We start from the raw sequence: 24,527 nt of genomic DNA on the forward strand, positions 1-24,527 counted from the left end.
CAGGATTAGTACTGTCAGTTTCCTACTGGACACAAAAACCTATTAATATCATACAGGATTAGTACTGTCAGTTTCCTACTGGACAAAGAATCTATAAATCTCATACAGGATTAATACTGTCAGTTTCCTACCGGACAGAGAATCTATTAATCTCATACAGGATTAATACTGTCAGTTTCCTACTGGACAGATAATCTATTAATCTCATACAGGATTAGAACTGTCAGTTTCCTACCGGACAGAGAATCTATTAATCTCATACAGGATTAATACTGTCAGTTTCCTACTGGACAGAGAATCTATTAATCTCATACAGGATTAGTCCTGTCAGTTTCCTACTGGACAGAGAACCTATTAATATCATACAGGATTAGTACTGTCAGTTTCCTACTGGACACAAAAACCTATTAATATCATACAGGATTAGTACTGTCAGTTTCCTACTGGACAAAGAATCTATTAATCTCATACAGGATTAGTCCTGTCAGTTTCCTACTGGACAGAATCTATTAATCTCATACAGGATTAGTACTGTCAGTTTCCTACTGGACAGATAATCTATTAATATCATACAGGATTAAAACTGTCAGTTTCCTACTGGACAGAGAATCCATTAATCTCATACAGGATTAGTACTGTCAGTTTCCTACTGGACAGAGAATCTATTAATATCATACAGGATTAGTACTGTCAGTTTCCTACTGGACAGAGAACCTATTAATATCATACAGGATTAGTACTGTCAGTTTCCTACTGGACACAGAACCTATTAATATCATACAGGATTAGTACGGTCAGTTTCCTACTGGACAGAGAATCATGGTGATGTGTGCCCACATAGCCAATATCATATCATCCTAGGATACCAAATACATTTAAACAACGGCAAGCAATCGTACACAATGTCAAGAGGTTTAGGAAAACCTCAAATAAAATGGTGGCCATACTGATTTCTGATTCAGGCGGTTCAATATATAATGTAAAATAACTCAAGTGTACATCATTGTAGCTACATATTTGATACTGCTGTTATCATGTCACTGCTGGTATATAGGAAACCAACGACTTAAGGTTGAAATGAGGATACCATAATAATGTCACTTCAAATAATAAAATAAAACAATTTTGTTTACTTAGCTCGACCTTTTTTTAATGATTCAAATTATTATCTTTTTTTTATAATCCTGACCATTCGCACCATTCCATTATCATTATCCGCCAGTTTTAATTCCTTTTACACAAATTTAATAATTATCGTGACAGTGAATTGTACACCATTCAGAGATGTTTTTGACAATTCTTTTAATAGACGACAATGGAAATGTACATTTACGATGTTTTACCTAGATTGTATTATGTTATTTTTTATCCCTAAGGCACTCATACAATCCATAAATGTTACTATCAACATGCATATATTAGATATAATCATTTTCTTTAAAGAATAAGATTAGGATATTTTCTCAAAACTCACCTTTTTTTAAATGGCAACCCCTCCTTTCATATATGCATGTTTAATTTTGAAACTGATCAGGAAAACGAAATGGTTGTGAAACAAGGAATGACTGGAAGGCACTTGTTGGTAATGTGTTTCTTCAGAGTTTTAGACATTTTGTCCAATCTGTCCGATATTTGGCTTGGTTGTTAACAGGCGTGCGACTTTTCAGGTATAACTGATTGCTAATTGTCATTTATTCCCATGAAAAACATTTTAAAATGTTTTGAGGTTTTTTTTATTCTGATTGTTTTTACTCTGAGTTTATCGAATCACTGCCGGTTTTAATCTTATCAACACTAAATACAAACAATTTCTGTTAGCCTTGCTGAATGATCGTCGGAATAATATGTCAGATAGATTACTAATGACATTCTCACTTTGAAGAGTTGGTGACATGATACCACGAATCATTACATGTGTGCCAGTACTACAGACAATCAAACATAATATCAAACTTACATAGAACCAACAAAGAACGGTGGATCTTATTGAGATATGTCCAACGATCAAATTAGCTGATAATTTCTCTGCAGAACAGACAATTTATCATTCAGAAGGAATTACATCCATGTCACAAGATTCGTCCTTATACAATATTTGATGAATATATTAATGTTTTTATCTCCCATAACCACGAAGTTGTTAAACGATATCCTCTGTCGTAAATACGCGAGCGGAGATCGCCCAGGTCTATCATAATTGGTGAGGACTAATCTAGAAACGGGACTCAACTTTATACCCAAAATTCGTGTAAGAACATACGTAATAGAATGTCTATCCTTTACAATACACTGACATTCTGTACAGTATAAGTACATCATTGTGTTGTCAAGGTAACATGGTAAAGTACAATTCAGAGTTCGGCTGAACCTTTGGAGGGACGAGGCACCTGCCTACAATCGTCATTGAACAAAAAAAAATAATTGAAATAATTAAGTGTTCGCTACAGAGCGAGACGAATACAGGATGGACTTGAAGGTGAACACTGAACAATAAAGCGACGTTTTGAATAATCATCACATTAATTTAGATAATTGATATTGAGAGGAAAATCTCGGAAGTACAGTGTTACATGTCCTAGTGTGTGACCTGACTAGTGACTTTAGGAGTAAATGTTAAGTTATGTCGATGGATTGTTAAAAAGTTAAATTTAAACATACATGAGTCTTTGGCCTTTTCTTTTAGAAACGGGATGCCCTCTCTTCAAACGATATTATATACTAACATCTGCTTAAACCCATTCAACCGTGAAGACAGGACACACTGTGTTCGACAGAGGATCAATACAGAATATCAATCAAAACACGAATAAACAACAATACCGGCAAATCATGGCCACTTTGATGATGGTGTGGTTTAGATTACCTTAGTTTTTACGAGAACTTTCGTAAAAAAGTGATGAGCAGAAACAACCGATATCACAGGCTGAAGTAAATTCAACGGTGTTAATCAGCTTCGGTAAATCTAGTCCCGATATCCATCTCCCTGCTACAGGAACTTCTTAACTTCAACGCTAAGCTTTCCGCAAACGATATCAGCTCGCCGACATTATATATTTTGTACAGGTCGAGAAAAATACAAGCACCGAAACGTTTAAACTTTTTGTCATTAAAGATTAAAACAACGTTTAAATTTGACACAATTGATATTGACATATCTAGTAAACAGAAACAGTTTGTTAGTTAACTCAACTGTAATAGTTAGTAAACTCTACCGTAATAGTTAGTTAACTCTACCGTAATAGTTAGTTAACTCTACCGTAATAGTCAGTCAACTCTACCGTAATAGTTAGTTTACTCTACCGTAATAGTGAATTAACTCTACTGTAATAGTTAGTTAACTCTGCCGTAATAGTAAGTTAAATCTACCGTAATAGTAAGTTAACTCTGCCGTAATAGTTAGTTAACTCTACCGTAATAGTTAGTTAACTCTGCCGTATTAGTTAGCTAACTCTACCGTTTAAGTCAATCAACTCTACCGTAATAGTTAGTTAACTCTACCTTAATAGTTAGTTAACTCTACCGTAACAGTTAGTTAACTCTACCGTAATAGTTAGTTTACTCTACCGTAATAGTTAGTTAACTCTACCGTAATAGTTAGTTAACTCTGCCGTAATAGTTAGTTAACTCTACCGTAATAGTTAGTTAACTCTACCATAATAGTCAGTCAACTCTACCGTAATAGTTAGTTAACTCTACCGTAATAGTTAGTTAACTCTGCCGTAATAGTTAGTTAACTCTACCGTAATAGTTAGTTAACTCTACCGTAATAGTTAGTTAACTCTACCGTAATAGTTAGTTAACTCTGCCGTATTAGTTAGTTAACTCTGCCGTAATAGTTAGTTAACTCTACCGTAATAGTTAGTTAACTCTACCGTAATAGTTAGTTAACTCTGCCGTATTAGTTTGTTAACTCTGCCGTAATAGTTAGTGAACTCTACCGTAATAGTTAGTTAACTCTACCATAATAGTTAGTTAACTCTGCCGTAATAGCTACTTAACTCTACCGTAATAGTTAGTTAACTCTGCCGTAATAGTTAGTTAACTCTACCGTATTAGTTAGTTAACTCTACCATAATAGTTAGTTAACTCTACCGCAACAGTTAGCTAACTCTACCGTAAGTTAGTTAACTCTACCGTAATAGTTAGTTAACTCTACCGTAACAGTTAGTTAACTCAACCGTTATAGTTAGTTAACTATACCGTAATAGTTAGTTTACTCTACCGTAATAGTTAGTTAACTCTACCGTAATAGTTAGTTAACTCTACCGTAACAGTTAATTAACTCAACCGTTATAGTTAGTTAACTATACCGTAATAGTTAGTTTACTCTACCGTAATAGTTAGTTAACTCTACCGTAACAGTTAGTTAACTCTACCGTAATAGTTAGTCAACTCTGCCCTTAATAGTTAACCCTACCGTAACAGTTAGTTAACTCTACCGTAATAGTTAGTTAACTCTACCGTAATAGTTAGTTTACTCTACCGTAATAGTTAGTTAACTCTGCCCTTAATAGTTAACTCTACCGTAATAGTTAGTTAACTCTGCCCTTAATAGTTAACTCTACCGTAATAGTTAGTTAACTCTGCCCTTAATAGTTAACTCTACCGTAATAGTTAGTTAACTCTACCGTTATGGTTAGTTTACTCTACCGTAATACTTAGTTAACTCTACCGTAACAGTAAGTTAACTCTACCGTTATGGTTAGTTAACTCTACCGTAATAGTTAGTTAACTCTACCGTAATAGTTAGTTAACTCTACCGTAATAGTAAGTTAACTCTACCGTAATAGTTAGTTAACTCTACCATAATAGTTAGTTAACTCTACCGTAATAGTAAGTTAACTCTACCGTAACAGTTAGTTAACTATGCCGTAATAGTTAGTTAACTCTACCGTAATAGTTTAACTCTACCCTAATAGTTAGTTAACTCTACCATAATAGTTAGTTAACTCTACCGTAACATTTAGATAACTCTACCATAATAGTTAGTTAACTCTACCGTAACAGTTAGTTAACTCTACCATAACAGTTAGATAACTCTACCGTAATAGTAAGTTAACTCTACCGTAACAGTTAGTTAACTCTACCGTTTAAGTCAATCAACTCTACCGTAATAGTTAGTTTACTCTACCTTAATAGTTAGTTAACTCTACCGTAACAGTTAGTTAACTCTACCGTAATCGTTAGTTAACTCTACCGTAATAGTTAGTTAACTCTGCCGTAATAGTAAGTTAACTCTACCGTAATAGTTAGTTAACTCTACCGTAATAGTAAGTTAACTCTGCCGTAATAGTTATTTAACTCTACCGTAATAGTTAGTTAACTCTGCCGTATTAGTTAGCTAACTCTACCGTTTAAGTCAATCAACTCTACCGTAATAGTTAGTTAACTCTACCTTAATAGTTAGTTAACTCTACCGTAACAGTTAGTTAACTCTACCGTAATAGTTAGTTTACTCTACCGTAATAGTTAGTTAACTCTACCGTAATAGTTAGTTAACTCTGCCGTAATAGTTAGTTAACTCTACCGTAATAGTTAGTTAACTCTACCATAATAGTCAGTCAACTCTACCGTAATAGTTAGTTACTTCTATAGTTAGTTAACTCTACCGTAATAGTTAGTTAACTCTACCGTAATAGTTAGTTAACTCTACCGTAATAGTTAGTTAACTCTGCCGTATTAGTTAGTTAACTCTGCCGTAATAGTTAGTTAACTCTACCGTAATAGTTAGTTAACTCTACCATAATAGTTAGTTAACTCTGCCGTATTAGTTAGTTAACTCTGCCGTAATAGTTAGTGAACTCTACCGTAATAGTTAGTTAACTCTACCGTAATAGTTAGTTAACTCTACCGTAATAGCTAGTTAACTCTACCGTAATAGTTAGTTAACTCTGCCGTAATAGTTAGTTAACTCTACCGTATTAGTTAGTTAACTCTACCATAATAGTTAGTTAACTCTACCGTAACAGTTAGTTAACTCTACCGTAAGTTAGTTAACTCTACCGTAATAGTTAGTTAACTCTACCGTAACAGTTAGTTAACTCAACCGTTATAGTTAGTTAACTATACCGTAATAGTTAGTTTACTCTACCGTAATAGTTAGTTAACTCTACCGTAATAGTTAGTTAACTCTACCGTAACAGTTAGTTAACTCAACCGTTATAGTTAGTTAACTATACCGTAATAGTTAGTTTACTCTACCGTAATAGTTAGTTTACTCTACCGTAATAGTTAGTTTACTCTACCGTAATAGTTAGTTTACTCTACCGTAATAGTAAGTTAACTCTACCGTAATAGTTAGTCAACTCTGCCCTTAATAGTTAACCCTACCGTAACAGTTAGTTAACTCTACCGTTTAAGTCAATCAACTCTACCGTAATAGTTAGTCAACTCTGCCCTTAATAGTTAACTCTACCGTACTAGTTAGTTAACTCTACCGTAACAGTAAGTTAACTCTACCGTTATGGTTAGTTTACTCTACCGTAATAGTTAGTTAACTCTACCGTAATAGTTAGTTAACTCAACCGTAATAGTTAGTTAACTCTGCCGTTATGGTTAGTTAACTCTACCGTAATAGTTAGTTAACTCTACCGTAATAGTTAGTTAACTCTACCGTTATAGTTTATATATTATAAATACATGGGAAATCAGGCATGCGTACAACACAGGTTTGTTACTCGTGTTTACGACGGCGATAACTCGTGCGTGACTCCTACGTGACTCTTAAATACAAAAACTTAATATTGTCTTGTTTCTGGTCTAGTAAAACCGCTGACATTCCAAACTCATACGGTTGCTGAATTATTACTGTCTAAACGTCTTTGTGCGCTCTAATAAAACAGGTTTTATTAATTTTATAATCTTGTCCTCCCAAATTTAGACTCGGATAGCCGCAGTCGTGAATCAAACAATAATATTCATCCTCGCTATAAACGTAGAGCGTCGTTAAAACTGAGCTCATTAAACTGAAGTAATTACATAGCATTTGGTCCGGACCTCTGCTATCATGCTTCAGTGAACTATTTAATTCCACTCCGGATGAGACGAGACATCGCGTCAATTTTATCTGGTGGCACGTGCTGAGGCTCGCGCACGGCACGCGACAAGATGGGCTGAAGAATCATGGATGATGCTGGTAAATGGAAGTCGCAAAATGTAAAAGAAATGTCTGACAGGGAAATAGCTAAAGGTCATCGAGGACAAAGCTTTAGGGGGAAATTATAAACCCTAAATAAGGGTAAACGTGTCGAGGACATTTTTGACACGTGCCAATAGAAAACGGCGTTGTTTTTATGCACATTTTTCTGTTCTTTCGGTTGTGTCTTTTTCAATGACTTTCCAAAAAACGCCGTCCGAGTGTCCCTATTGCCTTGTCCTCGGTGGTGTGGCCTAGCTATTGTTTCACTTGGTTTCCATGACAGCGAATTTTGAAGATGATAACTTGACAAAAATATATAACTCGTGCGTTAATTGTCAGTGTTCCTCCTCCTTTAGTTCACTAATTCTCATCCTTCATTTGTCGCTGTCGGGTTCCTCAACCTAAAATGTTGTAAAGGCGAAATGTTAATATAGACATGTATAAATAATTAAACGGAAACTATTTATACTTCCTATCAGGAGATCTCTAAATGAATATATTCAAGTCAGTCTGAAGTGGAAACACTCACTGGTGAAGGGGGTAGACGACATAATTTGGACATTAAAACTGTGGCACTCCCATGACACGTGTATAGCTAGGAGGGGCACAGACAGGGAAAGATAAAAGTCCTACAATAAATTGGGTGTCAACAAATTACTGTTTTTTCGTTTCGTTTTGTTTTTTGTTATCTATTTATTTATTTATTCATTTTTTTTTCAAAACAGGATGGTCTAATTTTGGTGTGTCTAAGTTCAGCGTATTCCTATCAATGCTGTGATATCTCGTTCTATCCACCTATATCAACTTAAAGCCCCTGGTTTGAAATAAAGACTAACTTTGAAGTAAAGAATTGGTTCTGATGTGGAATGCTGCACGGTATCAGGACTCACGATAAAAACATCGAAATAAAAATATAGTGTCTTGATAATACTAAATCATACTGGATACAGACCTGTCTTCATCTAATGTCATAATACTAAATCATACTGGATACAGGTCTGTCTTCATCAGATCTAATGTCATAATACTAAATCATACTGGATACAGGCCTGTCTTCATCTAATGTCATAATACTAAATCATACTGGATACAGACATGTCTTCATCTAATGTCATAATACTAAATCATACTGGATACAGACCTGTCTTCATCTAATGTCATAATACTAAATCATACTGGATACAGACATGTCTTCCTCAGATCTAATGTCATAATACTAAATCATACTGGATACAGACCTGTCTTCATCTAATGTCATAATACTAAATCATACTGGATACAGACCTGTCTTCATCTAATGTCATAATACTAAATCATACTGGATACAGACCTGTCTTCATCTAATGTCATAATACTAAATCATACTGGATACAGACCTGTCTTCATCTAATGTCATAATACTAAATCATACTGGATACAGACATGTCTTCATCAGATCTAATGTCATAATACTAAATCATACTGGATACAGACCTGTCTTCATCAGGTCTAATGTCATAATACTAAATCATACTGGATACAGACCTGTCTTCATCAGATCTAATGTCATAATACTAAATCATACTGGATACAGACCTGTCTTCGTCAGATCTAATGTCATAATACTAAATCATACTGGATACAGACCTGTCTTCGTCTAATGTCATAATACTAAATCATACTGGATACAGACCTGTCTTCATCTAATGTCATAATACTAAATCAAACTGGATACAGGCCTGTCTTCATCTAATGTCATAATACTAAATCATACTGGATACAGACCTGTCTTCATCAGATCTAATGTCATAATACTAAATCAAACTGGATACAGACCTGTCTTCATCTAATGTCATAATACTAAATCATACTGGATACAGACCTGTCTTCATCTAATGTCATAATACTAAATCAAACTGGATACAGACCTGTCTTCCTCAGATCTAATGTCATAATACTAAATCATACTGGATACAGACCTGTCTTCATCTAATGTCATAATACTAAATCATACTGGATACAGGCCTGTCTTCATCAGATCTAATGTCATAATACTAAATCATACTGGATACAGACCTGTCTTCATCTAATGTCATAATACTAAATCATACTGGATACAGACCTGTCTTCCTCAGATCTAATGTCATAATACTAAATCATACTGGATACAGACCTGTCTTCCTCAGATCTAATGTCATAATACTAAATCATACTGGATACAGACCTGTCTTCATCTAATGTCATAATACTAAATCATACTGGATACAGGCCTGTCTTCATCAGATCTAATGTCATAATACTAAATCATACTGGATACAGACCTGTCTTCATCTAATGTCATAATACTAAATCATACTGGATACAGGTCTGTCTTCATCAGATCTAATGTCATAATACTAAATCATACTGGATACAGACCTGTCTTCATCTAATGTCATAATACTAAATCATACTGGATACAGACCTGTCTTCATCTCATGTCATAATACTAAATCAAACTGGATACAGACCTGTCTTCATCAGATCTAATGTCATAATACTAAATCATACTGGATACAGACCTGTCTTCATCTAATGTCATAATACTAAATCATACTGGATACATACCTGTCTTCATCAGATCTAATGTCATAATACTAAATCATACTGCATACAGGTCTGTCTTCATCTAATGTCATAATACTAAATCATATTGGATACAAACCTGTCTTCATCAGATCTAATGTCATAATACTAAATCAAACTGGATACAGACCTGTCTTCATCTGATCTAATGTCATAATACTAAATCATACTGGATACAGACCTGTCTTCATCTAATATCATAATACTAAATCAAACTGGATACAGACCTGTCTTCATCTAATGTCATAATACTAAATCATACTGGATACAGACCTGTCTTCATCTAATGTCATAATACTAAATCATACTGGATACAGACCTGTCTTCATCTAATGTCATAATACTAAATCATACTGGATACAGGCCTGTCTTCATCAGATCTAATGTCATAATACTAAATCATACTGGATACAGACCTGTCTTCATCAGATCTAATGTCATAATACTAAATCATACTGGATACAGACCTGTCTTCGTCTAATGTCATAATACTAAATCATACTGGATACAGACCTGTCTTCATCAGATCTAATGTCATAATACTAAATCATACTGGATACAGACCTGTCTTCATCTAATGTCATAATACTAAATCATACTGGATACAGGCCTGTCCTCATCAGATCTAATGTCATAATACTAAATCATACTGGATACAGACCTGTCTTCATCAGATCTAATGTCATAATACTAAATCAAACTGGATACAGGTCTGTCTTCATCTAATGTCATAATACTAAATCATACTGGATACAGACCTGTCTTCATCAGGTCTAATGTCATCATACTAAATCATACTGGATACAGGCCTGTCTTCATCTAATGTCATAATACTAAATCATACTGGATACAGACCTGTCTTCATCTAATGTCATAATACTAAATCATACTGGATACAGGCCTGTCTTCATCAGATCTAATGTCATAATACTAAATCATACTGGATACAGGCCTGTCTTCATCTAATGTCATAATACTAAATCAAACTGGATACAGGCCTGTCTTCATCTAATGTCATAATACTAAATCATACTGGATACAGGCCTGTCTTCATCAGGTCTAATGTCATAATACTAAATCATACTGGATACAGACCTGTCTTCATCAGATCTAATGTCATAATACTAAATCATACTGGATACAGACCTGTCTTCATCACATCTAATGTCATAATACTAAATCATACTGGATACAGACCTGTCTTCATCTAATGTCATAATACTAAATCAAACAGGATACAGACCTGTCTTCATCTAATGTCATAATACTAAATCAAACTGGATACAGGCCTGTCTTCATCAGATCTAATGTCATAATACTAAATCATACTGGATACAGGCCCGTCTTCATCAGGTCTAATGTCATAATACTAAATCATACTGGATACAGGCCTGTCCTCATCAGATCTAATGTCATAATACTAAATCAAACTGGATACAGGCCTGTCCTCATCAGATCTAATGTCATAATACTAAATCATACTGGATACAGACCTGTCTTCATCAGATCTAATGTCATAATACTAAATCATACTGGATACAGACCTGTCTTCATCTAATGTCATAATACTAAATCAAACTGGATACAGGCCTGTCTTCATCAGATCTAATGTCATAATACTAAATCATACTGGATACAGACCTGTCTTCATCTAATGTCATAATACTAAATCAAACTGGATACAGGTCTGTCTTCATCTAATGTCATAATACTAAATCAAACTGAATACAGGCCTGTCTTCATCTCATGTCATAATACTAAATCATACTGGATACAGGCCTGTCTTCATCACATCTAATGTCATAATACTAAATCATACTGGATACAGGCCTGTCTTCATCAGATCTAATGTCATAATACTAAATCAAACTGGATACAGACCTGTCTTCATCTAATGTCATAATACTAAATCATACTGGATACAGGCCTGTCTTCATCTAATGTCATAATACTAAATCATACTGGATACAGGCCTGTCTTCATCTAATGTCATAATACTAAATCAAACTGGATACAGACCTGTCTTCATCAGATATAATGTCATAATACTAAATCAAACTGGATAAAGGCCTGTCTTCATCAGATCTAATGTCATAATACTAAATCATACTGGATAGAGACCTGTCTTCATCTAATGTCATAATACTAAATCAAACTGGATACAGACCTGTCTTCATCTAATGTCATAATACTATATCATACTGGATACAGGCCTGTCTTCATCACATCTAATGTCATAATACTAAATCAAACTGGATACAGGCCTGTCTTCATCTAATGTCATAATACTAAATCATACTGGATACAGACCTGTCTTCATCTAATGTCATAATACTAAATCATACTGGATACAGACCTGTCTTCATCAGATATAATGTCATAATACTAAATCAAACTGGATAAAGGCCTGTCTTCATCAGATCTAATGTCATAATACTAAATCATACTGGATAGAGACCTGTCTTCATCTAATGTCATAATACTAAATCATACTGGATACAGGCCTGTCTTCATCTAATGTCATAATACTAAATCATACTGGATACAGACCTGTCTTCATCAGATTTAATGTCATAATACTAAATCATACTGGATACAGGCCTGTCTTCATCTAATGTCATAATACTAAATCAAACTGGATACAGACCTGTCTTCATCTAATGTCATAATACTAAATCATACTGGATACAGACCTGTCTTCATCAGATCTAATGTCATAATACTAAATCAAACTGGATACAGGCCTGTCTTCATCTAATGTCATAATACTAAATCATACTGGATACAGGCCTGTCTTCATCTAATGTCATAATACTAAATCATACTGGATACAGACCTGTCTTCATCAGATCTAATGTCATAATACTAAATCAAACTGGATACAGGCCTGTCTTCATCTAATGTCATAAAACTAAATCATACTGGATACAGACCTGTCTTCATCTAATGTCATAATACTAAATCATACTGGATACAGACCTGTCTTCATCAGATCTAATGTCATAATACTAAATCATACTGGATACAGACCTGTCTTCCTCTAATGTCATAATACTAAATCAAACTGGATACAGACCTGTCTTCATCAGGTCTAATGTCATAATACTAAATCATACTGGATACAGACCTGTCTTCCTCTAATGTCATAATACTAAATCATACTGGATACAGACCTGTCTTCATCAGATCTAATGTCATAATACTAAATCATACTGGATACAGACCTGTCTTCATCAGATATAATGTCATAATACTAAATCAAACTGGATACAGGCCTGTCTTCATCAGATCTAATGTCATAATACTAAATCAAACTGGATACAGACCTGTCTTCATCAGATCTAATGTCATAATACTAAATCATACTGGATACAGACCTGTCTTCATCAGGTCTAATGTCATAATACTAAATCATACTGGATACAGGCCTGTCTTCATCAGATCTAATGTCATAATACTAAATCATACTGGATACAGGCCTGTCTTCATCAGATCTAACGTCATAATACTAAATCATACTGGATACAGGCCTGTCTTCATCTAATGTCATAATACTAAATCATACTGGGTACAGGACTGTCTTCATCAGATCTAATGTCATAATACTAAATCATACTGGATACAGGCCTGTCTTCATCAGATCTAATGTCATAATACTAAATCAAACTGGGTACAGGACTGTCTTCATCAGATCTAATGTCATAATACTAAATCAAACTGGATACAGGCCTGTCTTCATCAGATCTAATGTCATAATACTAAATCATACTGGATACAGACCTGTCTTCATCAGATCTAATGTCATAATACTAAATCATACTGGGTACAGGACTGTCTTCATCAGATCTAATGTCATAATACTAAATCAAACTGGATACAGACCTGTCTTCATCACATCTAATGTCATAATACTAAATCATACTGGATACAGACCTGTCTTCATCAGATCTAATGTCATAATACTAAATCAAACTGGATACAGACCTGTCTTCATCAGATCTAATGTCATAATACTAAATCATACTGGATACAGGCCTGTCTTCATCAGATCTAACGTCATAATACTAAATCATACTGGATACAGGCCTGTCTTCATCTAATGTCATAATACTAAATCATACTGGATACAGACCTGTCTTCATCTAATGTCATAATACTAAATCATACTGGATACAAACCTGTCTTCGTCAGATCTAATGTCATAATACTAAATCATACTGGATACAGACCTGTATTCATCAGATCTAATGTCATAATACTAAATCATACTGGATACAGACCTGTCTTCATCTAATCTCATAATACTAAATCATACTGGATACAGACCTGTCTTCATCAGATCTAATGTCATAATACTAAATCAAACTGGATACAGACCTGTATTCATCAGATCTAATGTCATAATACTAAATCATACTGGATACAGACCTGTCTTCATCTAATGTCATAATACTAAATCATACTGGATACAGACCTGTCTTCATCAGATCTAATGTCATAATACTAAATCATACTGGATACAGACCTGTCTTCATCAGATCTAATGTCATAATACTAAATCAAACTGGATACAGACCTGTCTTCATCAGATCTAATGTCATAATACTAAATCATACTGGATACAGACCTGTCTTCATCAGGTCTAATGTCATAATACTAAATCATACTGGATACAGGCCTGTCTTCATCAGATCTAATGTCATAATACTAAATCATACTGGATACAGGCCTGTCTTCATCAGATCTAACGTCATAATACTAAATCATACTGGATACAGGCCTGTCTTCATCTAATGTCATAATACTAAATCATACTGGGTACAGGACTGTCTTCATCAGATCTAATGTCATAATACTAAATCATACTGGATACAGGCCTGTCTTCATCAGATCTAATGTCATAATACTAAATCAAACTGGGTACAGGACTGTCTTCATCAGATCTAATGTCATAATACTAAATCAAACTGGATACAGGCCTGTCTTCATCAGATCTAATGTCATAATACTAAATCATACTGGGTACAGGACTGTCTTCATCAGATCTAATGTCATAATACTAAATCAAACTGGATACAGACCTGTCTTCATCACATCTAATGTCATAATACTAAATCATACTGGATACAGACCTGTCTTCATCAGATCTAATGTCATAATACTAAATCAAACTGGATACAGACCTGTCTTCATCAGATCTAATGTCATAATACTAAATCATACTGGATACAGGCCTGTCTTCATCAGATCTAACGTCATAATACTAAATCATACTGGATACAGGCCTGTCTTCATCTAATGTCATAATACTAAATCATACTGGATACAGACCTGTCTTCATCTAATGTCATAATACTAAATCATACTGGATACAAACCTGTCTTCGTCAGATCTAATGTCATAATACTAAATCATACTGGATACAGACCTGTATTCATCAGATCTAATGTCATAATACTAAATCATACTGGATACAGACCTGTCTTCATCTAATCTCATAATACTAAATCATACTGGATACAGACCTGTCTTCATCAGATCTAATGTCATAATACTAAATCAAACTGGATACAGACCTGTATTTATCAGATCTAATGTCATAATACTAAATCATACTGGATACAGACCTGTCTTCATCTAATGTCATAATACTAAATCATACTGGATACAGACCTGTCTTCATCAGATCTAATGTCATAATACTAAATCAAACTAGATACAGGCCTGTCTTCATCAGATCTAATGTCATAATACTAAATCATACTGGATACAGGCCTGTCTTCATCAGATCTAATGTCATAATACTAAATCAAACTGGATACAGGCCTGTCTTCATCTAATGTCATAATACTAAATCATACTGGATACAGGCCTGTCTTCCTCTAATGTCATAATACTAAATCTAACTGGATACAGACCTGTCATCATCTAATGTCATAATACTAAATCATACTGGATACAGACCTGTCTTTATCTAATGTCATAATACTAAATCATACTGGATACAGACCTGTCTTCATCAGATCTAATGTCATAATACTAAATCATACTGGATACAGACCTGTCTTCATCAGATCTAATGTCATAATACTAAATCATACTGGATACAGACCTGTCTTCATCAGATCTAATGTCATAATACTAAATCAAACTGGATACAGACCTGTCTTCATCAGATCTAATGTCATAATACTAAATCATACTGGATACAGACCTGTCTTCATTTAATGTCATAATACTAAATCATACTGGATACAGACCTGTCTTCATCTAATGTCATAATACTAAATCATACTGGATACAGACCTGTCTTCATCAGATCTAATGTCATAATACTAAATCATACTGGATACAGACCTGTCTTCATCTAATGTCATAATACTAAATCATACTGGATACAGACCTGTCTTCATCTAATGTCATAATACTAAATCATACTGGATACATACCTCTCTTCATCTAATGTCATAATACTAAATCATACTGGATACAGACCTGTCTTAATCTAATGTCATAATACTAAATCATACTGGATACAGACCTGTCTTAATCTAATGTCATAATACTAAATCATACTGGATACAGGCCTGTCTTCATCAGATCTAATGTCATAATACTAAATCAAACTGGATACAGACCTGTCTTCATCTAATGTCATAATACTAAATCATACTGGATACAGACCTGTCTTCATCAGATCTAATGTCATAATACTAAATCATACTGGATACAGACCTGTCTTCATCTAATGTCATAATACTAAATCATACTGGATACAGGCCTGTCTTCATCAGGTCTAATGTCATAATACTAAATCATACTGGATACAGACCTGTCTTCATCTAATGTCATAATACTAAATCATACTGGATACAGGCCTGTCTTCATCTAATGTCATAATACTAAATCATACTGGATACAGACCTGTCTTCATCAGATCTAATGTCATAATACTAAATCATACTGGATACAGGCCTGTCTTCATCAGGTCTAATGTCATAATACTAAATCATACTGGATACAGACCTGTCTTCATCAGATCTAATGTCATAATACTAAATCAAACTGGATACAGGCCTGTCTTCATCTAATGTCATAATACTAAATCATACTGGATACAGGCCTGTCTTCATCTAATGTCATAATACTAAATCATACTGGATACAGGTCTGTCTTCATCTAATGTCATAATACTAAATCATACTGGATACAGACCTGTCTTCATCAGGTCTAATGTCATAATACTAAATCATACTGGATACAGGCCTGTCTTCATCTAATGTCATAATACTAAATCATACTGGATACAGGCCTGTCTTCATCTAATGTCATAATACTAAATCATACTGGATACAGGTCTGTCTTCATCAGATCTAATGTCATAATACTAAATCAAACTGGATACAGGCCTGTCTTCATCTAATGTCATAATACTAAATCATACTGGGTACAGGACTGTCTTCATCAGATCTAATGTCATAATACTAAATCATACTGGATACAGGCCTGTCTTCATCTAATGTCATAATACTAAATCATACTGGATACAGACCTGTCTTCATCAGGTCTAATGTCATAATACTAAATCATACTGGATACAGACCTGTCTTCATCAGGTCTAATGTCATAATACTAAATCATACTGGATACAGGCCTGTCTTCATCTAATGTCATAATACTAAATCATACTGGATACAGGTCTGTCTTCATCTAATGTCATAATACTAAATCATACTGGATACAGACCTGTCTTCATCAGGTCTAATGTCATAATACTAAATCATACTGGATACAGACCTGTCTTCATCAGATCTAATGTCATAATACTAAATCATACTGGATACAGACATGTCTTCATCAGATCTAATGTCATAATACTAAATCATACTGGATACAGACCTGTCTTCATCAGATCTAATGTCATAATACTAAATCAAACTGGATACAGACCTGTCTTCATCAGATATAATGTCATAATACTAAATCATACTGGATACAGGCCTGTCTTCATCTAATGTCATAATACTAAATCATACTAAATACAGACATGTCTTCATCAGATCTAATGTCATAATACTAAATCATACTGGATACAGACCTCTTCATCAGATCTAATGTCATAATACTAAATCAAACTGGATACAGACCTGTCTTCATCTAATGTCATAATACTAAATCATACTGGATACAGGCCTGTCTTCATCTAATGTCATAATACTAAATCAAACTGGATACAGACCTGTCTTCATCTAATGTCATAATACTAAATCATACTGGATACAGGTCTGTCTTAATCTAATGTCATAATACTAAATCATACTGGATACAGACCTGTCTTCATCAGATCTAATGTCATAATACTAAATCAAACTGGATACAGGCCTGTCTTCATCAGATCTAATGTCATAATACTAAATCATACTGGATACAGACCTGTCTTCATCAGATCTAATGTCATAATACTAAATCATACTGGATACAGACCTGTCTTCATCAGATCTAATGTCATAATACTAAATCAAACTGGATACAGACCTGTCTTCATCAGATCTAATGTCATAATACTAAATCATACTGGATACAGACCTGTCTTCATCAGATCTAATGTCATAATACTAAATCATACTGGATACAGACCTGTCTTCATCAGATCTAATGTCATAATACTAAATCAAACTGGATACAGGCCTGTCTTCATCAGATCTAATGTCATAATACTAAATCATACTGGATACAGACCTGTCTTCCTCTAATGTCATAATACTAAATCATACTGGATACAGACCTGTCTTCATCAGATCTAATGTCATAATACTAAATCATACTGGATACAGACCTGTCTTCATCAGATCTAATGTCATAATACTAAATGAAACTGGATACAGACCTGTCTTCATCAGATCTAATGTCATAATACTAAATCATACTGGATACAGACCTGTCTTCATCAGATCTAATGTCATAATACTAAATCATACTGGATACAGACCTGTCTTCATCAGATCTAATGTCATAATACTAAATCATACTGGATACAGGCCTGTCTTCATCTAATGTCATAATACTAAATCATACTGGATACAGACCTGTCTTCATCAGATCTAATGTCATAATACTAAATCAAACTGGATACAGGCCTGTCTTCATCAGATCTAATGTCATAATACTAAATCATACTGGATACAGACCTGTCTTCATCAGATCTAATGTCATAATACTAAATCAAACTGGATACAGACCTGTCTTCATCTAATGTCATAATACTAAATCATACTGGATACAGGCCTGTCTTCATCAGATCTAATGTCATAATACTAAATCATACTGGATACAGGCCTGTCTTCATCAGATCTAATGTCATAATACTAAATCATACTGGATACAGGCCTGTCTTCATCAGATCTAATGTCATAATACTAAATCATACTGGATACAGACCTGTCTTCATCAGATCTAATGTCATAATACTAAATCATACTGGATACAGGCCTGTCTTCATCAGATCTAATGTCATAATACTAAATCAAACTGGATACAGACCTGTCCTCATCAGATCTAATGTCATAATACTAAATCATACTGGATACAGACCTGTCTTCATCAGATCTAATGTCATAATACTAAATCATACTGGATACAGACCTGTCTTCATCTAATGTCATAATACTAAATCAAACTGGATACAGACCTGTCTTCATCTAATGTCATAATACTAAATCATACTGGATACAGACCTGTCTTCATCTAATGTCATAATACTAAATCAAACTGGATACAGACCTGTCTTCATCAGATCTAATGTCATAATACTAAATCAAACTGGATACAGACCTGTCTTCATCTAATGTCATAATACTAAATCAAACTGGATACAGACCTGTCTTCATCTAATGTCATAATACTAAATCATACTGGATACAGACCTGTCTTCATCTAATGTCATAATACTAAATCAAACTGGATACAGACCTGTCTTCATCTAATGTCATAATACTAAATCATACTGGATACAGACCTGTCTTCCTCTAATGTCATAATACTAAATCAAACTGGATACAGACCTGTCTTCATCAGATCTAATGTCATAATACTAAATCAAACTGGATACAGACCTGTCTTCATCTAATGTCATAATACTAAATCATACTGGATACAGACCTGTCTTTATCTAATGTCATAATACTAAATCATACTGGATACAGACCTGTCTTCATCTAATGTCATAATACTAAATCATACTGGATACAGACCTGTCTTTATCTAATGTCATAATACTAAATCATACTGGATACAGACCTGTCTTCATCAGATCTAATGTCATAATACTAAATCATACTGGATACAGGTTTGTGTCGTTTCTCAGACAGTGTCATTGAGGGGACAATATATTACAGGGACTCTCTCATGTGTCGTCTCTCAGATAATTTACAGTGACCGCCATATTACAGGGTCATTGAGGGGACAATATATTACAGGGACTCTCTCATGTGTCGTATCTCAGATAATTTACAGTGACAGCCATATTACAGGGTCATTGAGGGGACAATATATTACAGGGACTCTCTCATGTGTCGTCTCTCAGATAATTTACAGTGACAGCCATATTACAGGGTCATTGAAGGGACAATATATCACAGGGACTCTCTCACGTGTCGTCTCTCAGATAATTTACAGTGACAGTCATATTACAAGGTCATTTAGGGGACAATATATTACAGGGACTCTCTCACGTGTCGTCTCTCAGATAATTTACAGTGACAGCCATATTACAAGGTCATTTAGGGGACAATATATTACAGGGACTCTCTCACGTGTCGTCTCTCAGATAATTTACAGTGACAGCCATATTACAAGGTCATTTAGGGGACAATATATTACAGGGACTGTCTCACGTGTCGTCTCAGATAATTTACAGAGCCCGTCATAGTCACCTCTCAGGCCATATTGGTAGGGATTTTAGTTTTTTTTTTCTGCAATAAAACTTTAAAATTCCACAACATTTCTTCAACTTATATTTCCCATTGCGATCTTAGAGATTTACTCGAATGAAATATATGTACTTGTATAATATGTAGGGTCTCCCAGGAGTTTTCTACCAAGCTTACTTAAACCACTTTGTGAGTTTTAGTCATTATTGAATTTATTATACAATATGAATGAATGCTTTAATTCGTATTTCTTGGTAATATTTGTATTAGTAGTATATTCTTATGTATATTGAGCATAAGCAAAATAAAAACTAAATATTTTACAAACAATTCCTCAATTGTGTATGAAATATGAAACAATTTCTATATAAAAACCAATCTACGCCTTACGTTTGAGGAAACAAAGCGAGTTTTATTGTCGAGAAACTGATAGTATGCTACATTTCTCGAGTACACGCCTGCCACCTGGCAGTTTGGGGATGACCTACATTCAGCGACAATTTCAATGAAATTTGAATTTAATGAATGAAAGTTTCGGTACAATGGTAGCCACTGTGTCCATTGAGAGGAGTTACCAGGTTAGCGCCGAACTGATGTCGTGTTTGACCTTGAATGATGCGCGCGCACTTTTCTCACAGAAAAGGTGAATGGCATCCACTCCTCTGTCAAATAGATTCGTTTAATTTCGATAATTTTATTTCATGATCATATAGCAATTTGTATTAACAATGAACACAAATTAAAACCGATGATCAAACGTCATATGTGTTTGTCAGGACCTTATAATCAAAATTACTATTATACTATTATCTGTATCGTCCTTCAAAGTCACGTGATCACTATTATCTGTATCGTCCTTCAAAGTCACGTGATCACTATTATCTGTATCGTCCTTCAAAGTCACGTGATCACTATTATCTGTATCGTCCTCCACAGTCACGTGATCACTATTATCCGTATCGTCCTTCAAAGTCACGTGATCACTATTATCTGCATCGTCCTTCACAGTCACGTGATCACTATTATCTGTATCGTCCTTCAAAGAGCACCCACGTTAAAACGAAACTGTAATTCAAATTCGATAAAACCAGGGCAACATACCAACAATATTATAGACAGGGCAATAGGACCAGGTGTTTCGGAGGAGAAATCGTCTTTTGTTTATTTACGGCATCCGTCAGTCATATATAGGTGGAATCTGGGTTTATTCTACCGGGACACAACAGAACAAGAAGAAAATGTTCCGCCAAAACACCAGCAGGAAAAGCAGGGAGTAATCTAGAGCTGGCCGTCTGGATAAAGCGTAACCAGGGGGCCAGACCTTTGATATGCATGAATACACTTCCAGCAAGGGTGAAGGTCACTGCAACAGGACGTGGACCAGGGGGAAGTATTGGGGACAGAGGAAGAGAAAAGAAATTTAAAAAAAAAAGCTGGTTTTGGGGAAACAAGGGACAAAAATGGTACCTTCCCGATATTAAAGGGACGTAGACAGGGACGTAGACAGGGACGTAGACAGGGACGTAGACAGGGGCGTAGACAGGGACGTAGACAGGGACGTATACGGGGACGTATACAGGGACGTAGACAGGGACGTAGACAGGGACGTAGTCAGGGACGTAGACAGGGACGTTGAAAGGGACGTAGACAGGGACGGACGTATACGGGGACGTAGACAGGGACGTAGACGGGGACGTAGACAGGGACGTAGACAGGGACGTAGACAGGGACGTAGTCAGGGACGGACGTATACGGGGACGTAGACAGGGACGTAGACAGGGACGTAGACAGGGACGGACGTATACGGGGACGTAGACAGGGACGTAGACAGGGACGTAGACAGGGACGTAGTCAGGGACGTAGTCAGGGACGGACGTAGACAGGGACGTAGTCAGGGACGTAGACAGGGACGGACGTAGACAGGGACGTATACGGGGACGTATACGGGGACGTAGACAGGGACGTAGACAGGGACGTATACGGGGACGTAGACAGGGACGTAGACAGGGACGTATACGGGGACGTAGACAGGGACGTATACGGGGACGTAGACAGGGACGTAGACAGGATATATACGGGGACGTAGACAGGGACGTAGACAGGGGCGTATACGGGGACGTAGACTGGGACGTAGACAGGGGCGTATACGGGGACGTAGACAGGGACGTAGACAGGGACGTATACGGGGACGTAGACAGGGACGTAGTCAGGGACGTATACGGGGACGTAGACTGGGACGTAGACAGGGACGTATACGGGGACGTAGACAGGGACGTAGACAGGGACGTAGACAGGGACGTATACGGAGACGTAGACAGGGACGTAGACAGGGACGTATACGGGGACGTAGTCAGGGACGTATACGGGGACGTAGACAGGGACGTAGACAGGGACGTTGACAGGGACGTTGACAGGGACGTAGACAGGGACGTAGACAGGGACGTATACGGGGACGTAGACAGGGACGTATACGGGGACGTAGACAGGGACGTAGACGGGGACGTAGACAGGGACGTAGACAGGGACGTATACAGGGACGTAGACGGGGACGTAGACAGGGACGTAGACAGGGACGTATACGGGGACGTAGACGGGGACGTAGACGGGGACGTAGACAGGGACGTAGACAGGGACGTAGACGGGGACGTAGACAGGGACGTAGACGGGGACGTAGACAGGGACGTAGACAGGGACGTAGACAGGGACGTATACGGAGACGTAGACAGGGACGTAGACAGGGACGTAGACAGGGACGTAGTCAGGGACGTATACGGGGACGTAGACAGGGACGTAGACAGGGACGTAGACAGGGACGTATATGGGGACGTAGACAGGGACGTAGACAGGGACGTAGACAGGGACGTATACGGGGACGTAGACGGGGACGTAGACAGGGACGTAGACAGGGACGTAGACAGGGACGTAGACGGGGACGTATACGGGGACGTAGACAGGGACGTAGACGGGGACGTAGACAGGGACGTAGACAGGGACGTAGACAGGGACGTAGACGGGGACGTAGACGGGGACGTAGACGGGGACGTAGACAGGGACGTAGACAGGGACGTATACGGGGACGTAGACAGGGACGTAGACGGGGACGTAGACAGGGACGTAGACAGGGACGTAGACAGGGACGTATACGGGGACGTAGACAGGGACGTAGACAGGGGCGTAGACAGGGACGTAGACGGGGACGTAGACAGGGACGTAGACAGGGACGTATACGGGGACGTAGACAGGGACGTAGACGGGGACGTAGACAGGGACGTAGACAGGGACGTATACGGGGACGTAGACAGGGACGTAGACGGGGACGTAGACAGGGACGTAGACGGGGACGTAGACAGGGACGTAGACAGGGACGTAGACGGGGACGTAGACAGGGACGTAGACAGGGACGTATACGGGGACGTAGACAGGGACGTAGACGGGGACGTAGACAGGGACGTAGACGGGGACGTAGTCAGGGACGTAGACGGGGACGTAGACGGGGACGTAGACGGGGACGTAGTCGGGGACGTAGACGGGGACGTATACAGGGACGTAGACAGGGACGTAGACAGGGACGTAGACAGGGAGGAGCCGTTCAGTCCTCCGTGATTATATAATTAGATTGGTACACTACATTACCTGTCAATCTACATCAGTAAAATAAACAGTGCCACTTTCGACTTTCCATCCAGTCTCTTCAGAAATTTGATTTAACAAATGCTGACACTGAGGTCTGAAATTATGAATCGAGTCAGTCTGTATAATGTTACATATCACCAGGACATTCAGGAAGGAGTAATGAAGAAGTATGACAAGGTGATAGAAACTGCAGCAGTCCCTGAAAGGGAGACACTCCTCAAGAC

General features: G+C 36.7%; 1 protein-coding gene across 1 annotated transcript; it reads left to right on the top strand.

The window, feature by feature from the left end:
• Positions 1-21,212: 21,212 nt before the first annotated feature.
• On the top strand, positions 21,213-24,273 carry LOC117335886 (U1 small nuclear ribonucleoprotein 70 kDa-like). Its single transcript, XM_033896142.1, has 2 exons — positions 21,213-21,313; positions 22,662-24,273. The coding sequence occupies exons 1-2, from the start codon at positions 21,213-21,215 to the stop codon at positions 24,271-24,273; spliced, it is 1,713 nt and encodes a 570-aa protein (XP_033752033.1).
• The last annotated feature ends 254 nt before the right edge of the window (positions 24,274-24,527 follow it).

Source organism: Pecten maximus, chromosome 10, assembly GCF_902652985.1.
Source record: "Pecten maximus chromosome 10, xPecMax1.1, whole genome shotgun sequence".
Lineage (NCBI taxonomy): Eukaryota > Metazoa > Mollusca > Bivalvia > Pectinida > Pectinidae > Pecten > Pecten maximus.

Bases quoted from the DNA above. Each gene is read 5' to 3' on its own strand.
- LOC117335886 (XM_033896142.1), top strand. From the start codon at position 21,213: ATGGTAGCCACTGTGTCCATTGAGAGGAGTTACCAGGTTAGCGCCGAA. The intron at 21,314-22,661 runs GTGAATGGCATC...ACGGGGACGTAG, and splicing joins GCACTTTTCTCACAGAAAAG to ACAGGGACGTAGACAGGGAC.